Below are 16,436 nucleotides of genomic sequence, written 5' to 3' on the forward strand. Positions count from 1 at the left end.
GCACCCATACTGAACAAAAATGAAATGTTATTGAATTGCTTTAAACAAACATTGTAATTATGCCACGCCGGGTTTAGTCGTTACCCGCCGCAGCTCTCAAATCTCATTTGCGCTTGCGCATATTCAAACTTGGTACGCTATGCCAGGTTTTACATCATGATGTCAAACAACATTGGTTCTGAGAACTACGGTGGAAGATTTTTAGTAAATAACAATTTATAATCCGGTCTGTTCCTCACAAAATGCTCTCGTATTGCTTTAGAAGACTTGGAATGTAGCGCATGAGTCGTATGAACTACATTTGTGGAGCTTTTGTCCTTTTTAGAGCTCCACAGTGTCTGTCCCCATTCACTTTCATTGAAAGAAAAAGAGCAGCGCTCTGTACAATTTTCATTCATTCCTAAAAGTCATATAGATTTGGAATTATATGAGGGTGAGTAAAAGATTATAGAAATGTCACATGTGTGTTTTTGTCAAACTTTGGAGCTTTTTCATGCTGCTGAAATGAAACTTTTTAAGACATGCGAGGATGAAAAATCTTGGGCAACATTCTCCTGTAATTACCTCTCAGGATTAAATCTCTCTTTCAGCTCGGTCAGATATTACGGAGTCCCTTCATGAAGTTTGTAGCTCACGCCGTCTCTTTCACCATCTTTCTGGGTCTGCTGATTGTGAACGCATCGGATCGCTTCGAGGGGGTGAAGAACCTCCCGAATGAGACGATAACAGACCACCCTCGACAAGTGTTCCGTGTCAAGACCACACAGTTCTCCTGGACGGAGCTGCTCATTATGAAATGGGTGCTAGGTAAGGACTGGTGCATGCTGGGTAACTGTTGGGGTGTTTTTTGTGTTCTGTTTCCTGCTGTGCTGTCTTTCTGCACTGATTAGAGAGGTGTGTGTGTGTGTGTGTGTGTGTGTGTGTGTGTTTCAGGAATGATTTGGTCGGAGTGTAAGGAGATCTGGTCTGACGGTCCACGTGAGTATGTCATGCACCTGTGGAATGTTCTAGATTTCGGGATGCTGTCAATCTTTGTGGCCTCATTCACGGCTCGTCTCATGGCGTTCCTCAAAGCATCAAAAGCTCAACTCTATGTCGATCTGCACGTCCCCAATCGCGACATCAGCAACGCATCCCTTCCTGCGGACATCGCCTACTTCACATATGGTGCGTAAACACACTAAAGAATTTACCACATTAACCAGATTTTGCATCAAAAAACATAGTTACTACAATTGTTGTTGAGTGAATCTCACAAACATGTCCAGGTTATTTTAAAAGAAAGAAACGTGATTTTGCATAAACAAAATGACGCCTATTTGTTTTACTGAATTGAACTTTATTTATATATTGAATTTAATTGAAGACATTGATGTATTACAGTATTTTTTCCTGTAATACAGTAAGAATGAGACTCATCATTGAAAATGATTACAAAAAAAAAAAAAATCAAATAAGTTAATATGAGATCTCTTTTATACAGTGCAAAAAACTTCATAGTTTTGTTGTTAAGTTGTTTAATTTCTTTTTTTATGCCATTGGTGGTGAATACTAAATTACCACACTTTTATTGTAATAACAACAATGACTGCAGCAAACATGGTGGAAACATTGCTTAAAATGCTGACAGTCTGTGTGTCTGTAGAAACTGATTTTATATTGTAAATTCTGGTAGTTTAGGTAGAATCAGTTATTAGGACGCCACGGTTCAGAAACCATCATTAGCTGAGCTGAAATCTGTGATTTGCCCGATCGGTTTGACCTCATTGTTCCTCATTCCAACACTTTCTGATGAGAGTTGTCACATGGCCTCATATTAAATCAGCTAGAGCAGTTATCTTCTCAGAAATAAAATGGGTATTTTGCATTATAATCCAATTGTGTGCTTTAAGCTCTTGGTAGTCTGCTCAAATAATGGTAAACATAATTAAATATGTTACATCTGGTTCATTTATGGTAAATTAGAAATGGAAGGTCACATTTGGGCAAATGTAGCAGGTTATCCAGGTATTCTACAGTATGCATACAGAATACTGTTCATACTGCATACTACGGAAATAGTATGAGAATGGTAGTATGCCATTCTGAAAATACACAATGTGATGCATAGAGCTGATATCTTCTCTTATCAATGCTGCTATCTGCTGGTTTGAAACTGATATCACAGCCTGTGAAAACATCGAATTACACACGAGTGTGTGTTTGATGTTCATTGTGTTCAGTGAAAATCTTCATTAGATTTCACCACCTTTTAAGTTTCTCCATCTGATTCTCTTTGAGTCCTTCAAACCCCAAACACACGTTTACTATTCCTTCAAATTGGAAAAAAATTCAGAATTCTCATCAAATTATGGGATGTTGATCGTCCTGTCTTGATGTTTTCTTCATATTAAAACAAAGTAAATGAAATTCGTGTCTCTACACTTACATTTGGAAATCATATTATGGTACTACCGGTGTTTTTACAACATGATATAATGGTATTTACTTTTCTTTTTTATGATCCCGTGGTTTGATAAACATGGTACTGTGGTATTGCAATGGATTGTTGGATATTATGGTGGTATTTCTTTTTTTTTTTTTCTTTTTTTTTTTTAGAGGTTGTTCCATGTTATTACTCGAGTGGTGCCATGGTGTTATTACCATTTTTTAAAAAGATATTTAACATGTTATTACCATGTTTTTGGGATGGTAATATGATGGTGTTACCATGCTTTATGCAGATATGCACTATTGTATTACCATGTTTTTGAGATGGTAATATGATGGTGTTACCATGCTTTAATGCAGATATTGCACAATGGAATTACCATGTTTTTGGGACAGTAATATGATGGTGTTACCATGATTTGTACAGATATTGTACTATGGTATTACCATGGTTATGGGATAATAATGTGATGGTGTTACCATGCTTTTTGCAGATATTGCACTATGGTATTACCATTTTTTGGGACAGTAATGTGATGGTGTTACCATGATTTTTACAGATATTGTACTATGGTTTTACCATGTTTTTGGGACAATAATGTGATAGTGTTACCATGCTTTATGCAGATATTGCACAATGGTATTACCATGTTTTTGGGACAGTAATATGATGGTGTTACCATGATTTGTACAGATATTGTACTATGGTATTACCATGGTTATGGGATAATAATGTGATGGTGTTACCATGCTTTTTGCAGATATTGCACTATGGTATTACCATTTTTTGGGACAGTAATGTGATGGTGTTACCATGATTTTTACAGATATTGTACTATGGTTTTACCATGTTTTTGGGACAGTAATATGATGGTGTTACCATGCTTTATGCAGATATTGTACAGTTGTATTACCATGTTTTTGGGACAGTAATATGATGGTGTTACCATGCATTATGCAGATATTGTACTGTGGTATTACCATGTTTTTGGGACAGTAATGTGATTGTGTTACCATGCTTTATGCAGATAGTTTACTATGGTATTACCATGTTTTGGGGGACACTGCCAGGATGTTTTCACCATTTTTATTCTGTGGAAAGGTACCATTGTATTACTGTTTATTGTGGTGGAACCAAGATAGTATCATGTTTTGGACATGGTATCCATATCTTTTGCATATACTGTACTATGGTATTACCATGTTCTTTTCAAAGATAGTTTACTATGGTTTTACAGTATTTTTGGGACACAAATATATTAGTATTTTTTTATAATGGTACCATGGTATTACAATTTTGGAGATACTGTACTATGGTTTTACCATGTTGTCTTTATTTTTTAGCTTTTTTGTCTTGGGGGGGGGGGGGGTACCATGGTATTAATATGTTCCTTGGAAGATGTACCAAGATACTGTTTAGGCTGGGTTCTGGTCAATTTGTTGGATGTCTTTGGGCTTGTAATTAATGAAAAATTAAACAGCCCTACCTAACTTGCCTCATACACGCGCTCTCACTCACAGTTGTGTCTGCTCTGTTTTTCCATTGTTTTTCTATGTAAGCAAATGCTGAATGGATGTCTTCGACTTTTGCACCGCGTCTTGCGGTTTCTTTAGTGTCTCACGCTGGATTGGCACATTTTTACAAAGTAAAAAGAACTTCAAGTTTTTAAAAACAAAAGTACGTCGAGACACCTGTGTTCTGTTTCATTCATTGTGCTGCATCAAGCATGTTTTTAGTGTATGTATTAAAGATTATTATTTCCTTTTATTTTTGTCATTGCTTACAATTTTTTTCCTGGTTTGCCTTACTAATATTCTCTAATTTCATTTGCTCATTAGTTCTAGTTTCTTTCCAATTAGCTGCTTATTGATTTGTATATGCCCTCTGTTGATAAACTAAAAGAAACACAAAAACAAAGAAACAAAGGAAAAAAAAACTTATATTTCTCATGAACACACTACAAACATCAGACAGCTCCAGAGTCTCTCAGTCTACTGTGCATCAATACAGGCATTTATAAATCAGGACCCATTAGCACAATACTGCAGTAATTGGTTAATCAACAGAGGGCGTATACAAATCAATAAGCAGCTAATTGGAAAGAAACTAGAACTAATAAGCAAATTACATTAGAGCATATTGGTAAAGTAAACCAGGAAAAGAATTGTAAGCAATGACAAAAATAAAAGGAAATAATCATCTTTATTACAGCCGCCCCCAAATTTATATCAAAAATTAGCAAAGTTTAAATTGTCCATATCCCAAAAAAATGGCTTATAGGGGATCAGCATAAACAGGAATAGGGACAAGATGTGCTACAGGTCTGATGTACCTTTTGTCCTTCACTTGAACCTCAGCAATCCTTACTCAACCATCCTTACTAAGATGAATTGCAGTCACCTTACCTATAGGCCAGGTAGAATGAGGAAACAAGGGATCAAGAATCATGACAACAGAGTCAAGGGAGAGGTTAGGGTTTTCAGTGCACAATTTTTGTCTCGACTGCAACAGAGGGAGATAATGCTTAATGACATGGGCCCAAAAGTGGTCAGCAAGAATCTGGCTGTATTAACACTGCCTATGACTGAGAAGTTCTGTATCAGAGAAAAGCACCAGAGGTAGAGAGGCATCATGCCTGCCCATCAACAAAAGATTTGGGGTAACTGGATCAGGGTCTGCCACATCTGAGGAAACATATCCTAAAGGTCTTAAATTAAGGACTCCTTCAATCTCAATTAAGACTGTCTGCAATACTTCCCCAGAGACAGATCGAGTTCCCAAAGTTTTCTCTAAAGCTACCTTCAAGTTCATTCCACCTTCTGAACCTCATTTTGGAGGATCATGGGAATGGGAGGTCTGATCCATTAAGGTAGCTTTAGAGAAAACTTTAGGAACTAATATGTCTTAATGTCTAGGCTTCGTAGCTGTGAGATGTACCTCCTGAAAGAATCACAGCGGGCTCAGACATACAAAGATGAGATCCTGAAATTGTTGAAAGCTGGATATATTAAACAACTATCCTCCTCCGATGACTCCAGTGCTGCAGAAATCTGGTATATCCCTCATCATTTGGTAACTCATAATGGGAAAGATTGTATTGTCTTTGATTGTTCCTTTACCTACCAAGGACAAAGCCTCAACTCTCAACTACTCCCTTGGCCTGCATTAGGCCCTTCTCTCCTTGGGGTCCTCCTCCACTTCAGGGAGCATAATATTGCCATTAGTGGTGATATTCATGATATGTCTTTAATGAACCAAAGAGAGCACATGTTACACCACTCCTTGTCTCTCTCCACTGGCTGGCTGTTGATGCACGTATCAAATTCAAGGCTCTGATGCTGGCATACAGAACAGTCACTGGGTCTGCTTCAGCATACCTAAAATCATTTATGCAGAGCTACGCGCCCACTAGAAGCCTGCGTTCGGCTAAGGAACGTTGCCTTGTACCAACACAAAGAGGCACCAAAACACTTTCCCGGACTTTCAGCTTCATCGTACTACGTTGGTGGATGACCTTCCCAACTCCATCCATGAAGCTGACTCACTCTCTGTCTTCAAAAAACGACTAAAAACACATCTTTTCCATGAGCACTTAACCAGTCATTAAAAAAATTTAAAAAATAAATAAATTAATTAATTCTGTTGCACTTTATTCTGTTTTGAATACTATTATGATGCTAGTGATACTTTGTAATACAGCACTTTTTTCACTTATGTTTTCCTCTTTTGTAAGTCGCTTTGGATAAAAGTGTCTGCCAAATGAATAAATGTAATGTAAATGTAATATGTTCCATCAGATTTGCCTGTTACCTCAAGATAAGCCTCTCCTTCGCTTTCTGTGGCATGATTTGAACTGTGAAGCTCCTCCTTCAGTGTACGATTGGCAAGTTTTACCTTTTGACACAAGGCTGGTCAAGGATGCACAGGCGGGAGAGGATATAGCTCATTCAGTGAATAATTGTTTCTATGTAGACATTGCTTACAAAGCCTTCCAACAGCTGAATTGGCTAAGAGTCTCACTGATAACCTCCACACAGTACTGGCTTTGGGAGGTTTTGAAATTCGTCAGTGGGCTGGTAATGATCCTGATGTTATCCAACACTCGCCCTCAGAAGCCAGATCAGAACAAATGGAACTCTGGTTTGCTCACAATCCTTCTGCAGATCCTTCAGTGTCCACCTTGGGTCTTCAATGGAACTGCCTTTCAGATGTCCTGGGTTACAAATACAGAGCTATTGAGTCAACTGCACCTACCATGTGTCACATATATAGGATACTTGCAAGTCAGTATGATCCTCTAGGCTACATCCTTCCTTTCACTACTAAAGCGAAGGTTATTGTTCGACATCTGTCGGACAGAACACGTGATTGGGATGATACTAATTTACCTCATGAGCTCTTAATGGCCTGCCGATCATGGGAAGCAGAGCTTCAGATGTTGCCTAATGTCATGCTTCCCTGATACTATACCCCTCACAGCAGTGAGACTGCTGCTGTTAGAGAGATCCACATCTTCTGTGACTCATCAGAACAGTCTTATGGTGCAGTAGCCTACCTGCGTACAGAAGATAGTACTGGCCAAACTCATGTTTCCTTTCTTTTGGCTAGATCTCGTGTGGCCCCAAAGAAGCAAATGTCAAGTCCTCGACTTGAACAATGTGCAGCATTAGTGGGTACCCAACTGTCTGATGTTCTTCAGGTAGAACTTACCTTTCCTGTGCAACGCAGTATCTTATGGACTGACTCAAGCACTGTTCTCCACTGGTTAACTTCTGATTCCTGTCACTTCAAAGTGTTTGTTGGGACAAGAGTGGCTGAGATTCAAAAACGTACACAAGGAAAAGAGTGGTGTTATGTTGAGTCTGTAAATAATCCAGCCGATGACATCACCAGGGGTAAAATATTGTCAGAGCTTATTAGGCCACACCGATGGAGCCAAGGGCCCCTCTTTCTGCTGAAATCACCTGATTTATGGCCCACTAAGCCATCAACAGAACCTCTAGATGATCATGGAGAGTTACGGAAACCTCACTTTTGTAGTGTCACCCTTGTTGACCCATTACCTATTCCTGAATCTAGTAAGTTTTCCACCTTTCAAGACCTGTTGATGACTACTGCAGCATCCATTCACGGGGCGGCTGATAAGAATGGAACTCCCTCTGCTGAGACCTACCATGAGGCTGAAATAACTGTCTTGAAACAAGCACAGAGTGAGTCATTCAGGGATGATATTGCATGCGTAGAGATCAAAAGACCCCTCTTGTTATCAAGCCATTTGCATTCATTGTCCCCAGAGTTAGAGCCAGAAACTGGGCTTATTCGTGTTGGAGGAAGGCTTCTGCAAAGTAATGAGATTCCTTTGGATACCATTCATCCTATTGTCTTTGACCCAGCTCATGCTACCACTAAACTTCTCATAAAGCATTATGATGAGAAACCTCAACATCCTGGAAGAGAGAGGCTTTTTGCTGAACTTAGGTGGAAGTACTGGATTTTGAGAGGATGAGAGGCAGTACAAAAACACCAACATGCATGTGTTAAGTGCCAGCAATCTCGGGCAAATCCTATTATCCCTCAAATGGCTGATCTTCCCCCTGCATGCTTGCGTATAGGTAAACCACCTTTCTTTTCCACAGGTATGGATTGTTTTGGACCCTTCAATGTTAAGATTGGTAGACGAGTGGAGAAGAGATGGGGGATTCTTTTCAAATGTTTAATCACAAAGAGCGTGCATCTGGATTTGCTCCATACCCTCAGCTCTGATTCATTCTTAATGTCTCTTAGACGTTTTACTTCCTGCAGAGGTACTCCTTTTGAACTGCTATCTGATCAGGGAACAAATTTCAAAGGTGGTGCTAAGGAAATATGTCAAGCCTATCAGACCTTAATACCTGATTTGCAAACAATGTTGGCAAACCAACAAATCTCCTTCAAGTTCATTCTACCTTCTGCACCCCATTTTGGAGGATCATGGGAATGGGAGGTCCGACCAATAAGGTAGCTTTAGAGAAAACTTTGGGAACTCAATCTGTCTCTGAGGAAGTATTGCAGACAGTCTTAATTGAGACTGAAGGAAGCCTTAATTCAAGACCTTTAGGATATGTTTCCTCAGATGTGGCAGACCCTGATTCAGTTACCCCAAATCTTTTGCTGATGGGCAGGCATGATGCCTCGCTACCTCTGTTGCTTTTCTCTGATACAGAACTTCTCAGTCATAGGCAGTGTAGATACAGCCAGATTCTTGCTGACCACTTTTGGGCCCATTTCATTAAGCATTATCTCCCTCTGTTGCAGTCTAGACAAAAACTGTGCACTGAAAACCCTAACCTCTCCCTTGACACTGTTGTCATGATTCTTGATCCCCAGCTTCCTCGTTCTACCTGGCCTATAGGTAAGGTGACTGCAATTCATCCTAGTAAGGATGGTCGAGTAAGGATTGCTGAGGTTCAAGTGAAGTACAAAAGGTACATCAGACCTGTAGCACGTCTTGTCTCTATTCCTGTTTATGCTGATCCCCTTTAAGCCATTTTTATGGATATGGACAATTTAAACTTTGCAAATTTTGGATATAAATTTGGGGGTGGCTGTATTAAAGATTATTATTTCCTTTCATTTATTTATTTATTTATTTATTTATTTATTTATTTATTGTGTGTGTGTGTGTGTATCTTTTGGTTGTGTAATTGAAATAAGATTTATCTTGATTGAAATGTTTGTATTTCTGTTCTTGTCTTGAAACCACACATTATGTACTCTCTCCTCATCTGCTTTGTTCAGCCTGCTTTAATGGACTAATAAAGTGGTCAAATGGAATTGCACTACTGGACTCGGTGTTCTTACAGACACCCTTGTTGGACTCAAGCCAGACATTTCCTCCTTAATCCATACTCCCTTACAGTATAGGTGTCACAAAGATGTGACATTCTGAAGAAGTTCAGGCTGTAAAGAGGTCTTTATGTGACTGTTACATTGTTACACATGATTCCAGACTGTTCTGCACCAAGCAAAGTTTCGGTGCTTGATTAACTGTAATGTTTTTTCCATTCTGCTATGGTGTGATGAGGGCCAAGTAGGGTATGGTCACACAGTCTCAGGTACGGGTCGGAATTGGTTTTCATTTTAAGGCCTGTGCAGACCTCTATTTAGGACATTATCATGATTGTATTACCATGTTTTTTGGACACTGCTATTATGTTAATACCATGATATTGTCTGTAGTTCTTTGGGTACCATGTAAATATCATGACATATAAAAGTGGTCATAATTTAATTGAATTCAAATAATTTAATTATATTTCTCAAATTACGACTGCATTACCATCACTGTACCATGGTACCTCAACAGTATTTTTGTAAGTGTACTCTGTCTTTCGCAGCGAGGAACAGATGGAAACCATCAGATCCACAGATCATCTCCGAGGGTCTCTACGCCATCGCGGTGGTCCTGAGCTTCTCTCGTATCGCTTACATCCTCCCTGCCAATGAGAGCTTCGGCCCGCTGCAGATCTCACTGGGTCGCACAGTGAAGGACATCTTCAAATTCATGGTCATCTTCATCATGGTCTTCGTCGCATTTATGATCGGCATGTTCAACCTTTACTCATATTACCTGGGGGCCAAATACAACCCCGCCTTCACCACGTGAGTGACACACAAACACACACACATTTTTTTTTAATTATTATTATGATAGGGACCTCCAAATGAATTCTATTGTTGTTATAATTTTGGGAGGCTTTCTCCTATTCCAGTGTATAGAGTTACAGTAACAAAGTAATCCATTGGTTGTTCAACTACCGGAAGAGTGTAAACACTGTGACTTTGGCACTTTCAAAACGTTGCTCTATTGGGATCGAATTAAATACTATTTAAATCGGAATCAGATTGAATTGAGAGCTTGTGAATCAGAATTGATTACAGTAATGAGATCTGTATGGATACCCAGCCCTATTCATGTATGTTTATTAAGCTGTTTTCCTCATGGGGTCTGATTATAGGTTTTACTATTTCTATGGGGAAGTTTGGTCACACAATGTAGGAAAAACTTGACACACACACATAGTCCTGTGCTGCTGAAATTCATTTATCTGTGAACTGATTTTGCAGCCTGATCTCATGAACATTACGTGACCGTAGCAACATTTTTGCAAAACAAAATTACGTGCTTCATTACACGTTTGGCTGCAGTTTCCCAGTGAAATGTCCAGTGGGGGGTGCCAAAAGCAAGTGAAATGGTGTCATATTCAGACAAGGTTTTTAGGGTGAATATTAGATGAAGGTTGTAATGAGTAAAACGTACAGTACCTCCTTAACCTAAAACTAACCAATAGTGATCTAAAAACAAATGAGACATACTTACTAGAGGTAAACCGCTATATCTGTTTTACAGATTAATCAGTACCGATAGTTGCTTTTTGGAAATATCAGTTATTGGAAAAAATATATGACAATAGTTGTTGATATTTTATTTACATTGTTTACCCTAATTGTTTTTATTTCTTATCATTAAACCTCATATGGTGAAATATATACATACACTCTTAATCTGGTGAATCTATAGGCTATAAAAAGAGAGTCCCCAGTGTATTTTGGGCTTGTTTCAAGTAAAAAGTCCAGTGTTATGCACCAAATCTTCATTTCTCTGGTTATTATTGGGATTTTGGTTGCAAAATAAACTGGTTTTGTAAGGAAATAATCTTTTTTTTTTTCTATAGATGGATTTAAAAAAAATATCGGTCAATTAATCCACCTTATTTATCGGTATCGACAAAATCCACTATCGGTCGACCTCTAATCCTTACCCTTAACTAACACCTAAACCTAACCGATAATGTCCTAAAAGTGAATGCGACATGAAAAGGCCATTTTCTGAAGCAACCACATCATTTCATGTAGCTTCTATGACACTTTTGTCTCTCGTTTCAGCTCCAAAGTCCAACACTCTATCACAGGGATATTAAATTAAAGTTCCAAGAGGTCCGGTCTCTACATTTCCTTCCCAGCAAAGGACCGGACAATAACTTACATGGTGTCAGTAGTCAGTATGTCTATGAAATGGCTTAAGGAATGCTTAATCAACTTTATGAAATAGTTATTATAAATGTCCAAGTTGGCAGCAATAGTACCTTAAAAAAAGAAATAAAAAAAAAAAAAAAAGAAAAGAAAATCATAAAGTCAAAACAGTCTCTTCAAAATTAGGCAAGGATTAGGACATTGGGGCCCCAGAGACAAAGCCAAATTGGGGTTTGGGGAATATTCTACCAAAAGATGAAAATATTTCAATGAGTTCATCAATCGAGTGCACTTTGTTGTGAATAATAACTTTGTTTTGAATCTGAATGAGTCCAGTATTTGTGTTTGGATATTTTTAGATACCTAAGGGTCATAGGAGGCCATGTGACTGAGGAAAAATACTGTATGGGGGTTCAGAGGTATCCCACGAGAGAAAATGTTGAAACTGTAAAAGTCTGAATGGACCGTTTTTATATTTTTAACAACAACAAAAAAATTTACATTGCAATAGTGAATCTTGAAAATACTGTTAGATAAAGTTAAGTAGGTCTATACATAGAATATAAATATCAAATAATGGAAACGTTCTCATGAGAACTCCACTACGCTACTAATAATGTAACATTTCTGGTTGTTTTTCCTTGCCATCTATGCCAGAGATGATAAATCTTTGATTAATTTTCACAAAAATAATCTGTTTGTGAAAGACTTTAAACATGATGATCAAAATAAAGGTAATTTTGGACAGAAAAAAAAAACGTAATAGTTTAAAGGCGCTCTGGAAGCACATTGTCCTGTCACAAACCTGGTTTAGCTGAATGGTCAGATTCATGGAGTTCACTTTGCTTCGTTCTCATTTTCTGCTGTGTGTTTTAGCAAAAGATGCCAGTATCTATATTGCTGCTCACTGTATTTCTCTGCTATGGCCTACTGTCGTTAAAATTTCTGCGTCTGCAAATCTGCGCGCAGCACCATGTCTAGCATGGCGCGCGGAGCGTGAAAGGGTATATATGGAGCGTTTTCTGTAATAGAGAAAAATATTCGAGGATACAACCCTGAAAGATCAGTGCAATCTGAGCCCAAACGCTTGCGTTGTACACAGCTCTGTTGTTTTGTCACACTGATCACTTGAAGTGAAGAAACGGTAAGATGGGGCAGCCGATGTCATGATGTCACGTGGTCTGGATCGAGCCAAACAGGGTCTGAGTTCAGACTGCGGTTCGCAAAACAGTGACCGCTGCTCTATCAGGTGAGCTAACGTGGAAGCTAATCACATTGGAATAAGTGAGTAAATGTAGGTGGGTCTGAAATACAAGTGTTAAAATTTGTCGCTCTTTAAATGATTAATTATAATAAAAGTCTTTCGATATCAGAACATAGTGTGTGAGTAATAGTGCGAAAAATAAGTGTTTATAAAGTCATAAGCAGCCATTTAAGTCGTGATTTGAGTGAAAGTGAATAAAACACACAGTTGTTGTAGCACCTCTAGTGTTCATTTCTCCTAGAAACTGCAGTGAAACATAGAACGCGGCACGTAGAAGTCAGTTTGCAAATCTGTAGTAATAGTAATGCTCGTTCTACAGTATGAGACCAGGTTGCGATTTTGACTTTCGACAGGTAGAAGACAAGATATCTTGCGTGTATTTGCAAAATTGCACCTAAAATCTCTCCAGTTTCCTTTTCTTTCTTATTCAAACTCTCTCTTTCTCTCTCTGCTGTCATCTTGTATTAACGTGACTGCTGTTTTTGAGCGGTAAGCTCTGATTGGTATTCTCTGCACACATTTGTCAAGCTCATGAGAGAATGGTTTGGCTGGAATCTTTCCTAAATCGTTCTGCAAATAGGTTTTTTTATTCAGAAATAAGTTCTGGACAGCTGGTTTTGATGTCGATCCCAGCGGTCCGTCTTCACTTAAGTGCAAACATGAAGAGCCATGCCAGTGCTCCTCATGGGGGCTTTTCTCCACCGCTTGCTGTAGTGATTGTCTTTCATTTAAAATGTCTTTCATTTTCACTGCTCAAAACTGCTCCTCATTACAGAAGAAAGCCTGAAGATCTTGACACGAAGTTCCTAATTCACCACACTTAGATGTTTCTTTTAAAATGTCATTGGAGGCAAAAATAGACACAAATGGGATGCTTGTTGATGTACAGTAAGAATGCAGAGCTATTAAATAGCTGATTTGATGAGAAACATGAAATGCCATTTCACAGCTGTAATGTAACAAGTATTTCTGAGTGAAACGAGATATTCACTGAGAAAAAATCAACCTGGTCTCATAGAATCAGGTTACTGTACCTACATTTTTTCAAAATGATTTTAACGTGGCTCCAACCTATTGCAGCAGTTTCCAGATTAAATGAAAACTAGAGGTGCTACAACAATTAGTTTTATTCACTTTCACACAAATTATGAGTAAAGCGGCAGATTATCAGTTCATAAACAATTTTCACCCCGTTCCTCACACAATGCTATCTTATGACATCTAAACAATTTTACTTTAGTGCATGACTTGTAAGTTGATCAATTTTAACATTTGCATTAAATAATCAAGTGCACTTGTTCGAGTGCAATCAAATTGCATGGTAGCTCAACTGATAGAGCATTGCACTTGTGATACAAAGGACCGGGATACGAGTCCTGAAGAGCACTTGAGTGGACATGCGAGCCGAAAGTGTCACAGAAGCAGCACAAAATGACACGGTTGTGTTTTCATTTCACATTTGCTTTTTCTGACACTGTTGGTTAGGTTTAGGTTTAAGGTTTAGGGTGGGGAGGTCCGTTTTGTTGATTTAAAACTCGATAGATTACCTTTAAAACCTTGTCTGTTTGGGAGAACAATTAGCTCGCTTTAGTGCCACACAGTGGACATTTCACCTCGGAACTGCCGTGAAACATGTAATGAACCACCTAATCTCATTTAGCAAAAATGTCGCCACAGTCCCATAATTATCATGAGATCAGGCTCGAAAAAACGTAGGGTGGGACTTGATTTAATTCATCAGAAACTGATTGCACCATGAAAAGTGGGCATTACCTTAATGTATCCATGCAACTAGCTGGGCGTGGTCTGTATATAAAATGATAGGAATGAGAGGAGGAGTTTGGTGACATCACTGGAGAAGGAAAGTCATTTCAGAGGCAGAGCAAGTTATATTTATATTTTGATGGTAGATTACGTAGACAAATTTTACAAAAACAAAATGTGTTTTTTTATATTCTTTGGAATAATGTGAAATTATGAATCAATTACAATAAGACCGGAAAAATGTGTCAAGAAAGTAAATTGGCTCAATTTAAAATTTCATGTTTGTTTTAACCCTTGAATGCATGGGAATTTTCCAAAACACTCTTACAAAATCGGATCTTTGGAGAACCGGCACATAGATCTATCAAAAAATGAATCTACAAAATGCCCAGATGGTGTAAAATTTTCCAAATATTTTCAAAAAAATTAGAAAATAATGAGATAAATATTTTTATGTTTTATTTTTAGAAATCAGAGAGATAATGCAAAAAATCAGGACAAATCTAGTACAGAATTCATTATTTTCACACCGAAATTGCGTGAGACGCAACTGACTGTCAAACACATATTGAGCTACACAAAATCGACACATAAGCTGCACATAATTTACACATACATTACATAAATGCATTTTCTCAGGCACTTATTGAGTCTAAAAACAGTATGCACAATTTACATAATTTCAATTTTGGTACTTTGCAATTTTGTCAGTTTTGCAAATGGGGTGGAATGAGGTCCCGGGTCTCTTAGGACCTGAGGTTTGCGGTTAAGGGTTTAAGAGATCTCACGTGTGATTCCCTCCCATGAGCAGTAACAGATTCAGCTGTGCATTTTGTCCTAATGACGTTTTGTTGTGTCTGTGCTGGTGATTTTTGTTCGCTGTAGGTGGTAAATTAGCTTGCTGATTAAAGTGATGCACCGTCAGAGTTTGCCAGCCACTGGTGCATAACGGACTATGGAAACCTGCTAGCGTCACCATGGTTACGCTCCTCCGTGATGGTTCTAAATGGAGAGTCAGGGTGGAGAGGAATGACAGGGTCCCATCAACGTATCTCGGCCTGTCAGAGGGACAGTGTGCGAGGAGGCGTCGATTTTAATCATTCAGTGCGCATCTCCAAAGTGTCCTGCAGAGATGGAGACTGTTTTTAAGACGAAATGAGCCGCAGCCCAGATTTAATCAATGAACCGTCTCGGAGACAGCTGATGGCGTGGTTTAATCAGAAACAGCAAAGGTTAAATGTGTTTGAGCTGTAGTTTGATGTGGATACGGAGGGTTAGCCACACGCCTGTCAGGCTGAACGAAACATGCCAGCTTGTGACATCCAATGCAGGACAGAAAAAAAGATTTAACTTTTCACATATGATGGCTTCACTACAAATGTCAAGCCTCAAATGCTATTTTAATGTGACTGCATGTGATTAAACAAAAAACATGCATTTAATTAATGTGCAAAATTCAAGTATTGTTTCTGTAATTTGTCCATTATATTTCCTCTAATGTGTGACTGTGTGTAAATATGTTAAAATCAACATGAAACGACATTCGCAACTCTATTTACTTCCATAATGTGCCGTATTTTCGAGTGAAACATGACATTCAGTGAGAAATAAAATCAAGGCCGGAACCTGATTTTATCCATCAGGAATTTCGTGTTTGGTGAAAAGACTCTATAAGACAATTTGTTGGGGGATTGAAAAATAAATGGGCTTGGTGATGTTAGCCGAAAAGGGAAGTCGTTTCAGAGGCGGTGCAAGTTAATACATTTTATTTAAAGATTATATTATATATATATATATATATAATGTGCAGCAATGCATTATGCACATTAAGAATAGGAGTATGTCTTGAGAAATTAAGATAAATTTGAACTCAAGTGGACTTGAATTTTCACTCTTATTCAAAATGTAAAAATAGATTTGGTTTTATAACATGTATATTCCATGTAATGTAATTTATGAACAAGA

General features: G+C 38.3%; 1 protein-coding gene across 1 annotated transcript in view; it reads left to right on the top strand.

Annotated features, from left to right (window-relative positions):
* Positions 1–16,436, top strand: part of LOC127418079 (short transient receptor potential channel 7-like) — a 77,707-nt gene that overhangs the window by 41,464 nt on the left and 19,807 nt on the right. Inside the window, exons 5-7 of the mRNA XM_051658460.1 lie at positions 591–807; positions 934–1,167; positions 9,808–10,072. Of these exons, the coding sequence (XP_051514420.1) occupies positions 591–807; positions 934–1,167; positions 9,808–10,072 (716 nt within the window). The remainder of the gene's footprint in view (positions 1–590; positions 808–933; positions 1,168–9,807; positions 10,073–16,436) is intronic.

The sequence above is a fragment of the Myxocyprinus asiaticus genome, chromosome 27, assembly GCF_019703515.2.
Source record: "Myxocyprinus asiaticus isolate MX2 ecotype Aquarium Trade chromosome 27, UBuf_Myxa_2, whole genome shotgun sequence".
Lineage (NCBI taxonomy): Eukaryota > Metazoa > Chordata > Actinopteri > Cypriniformes > Catostomidae > Myxocyprinus > Myxocyprinus asiaticus.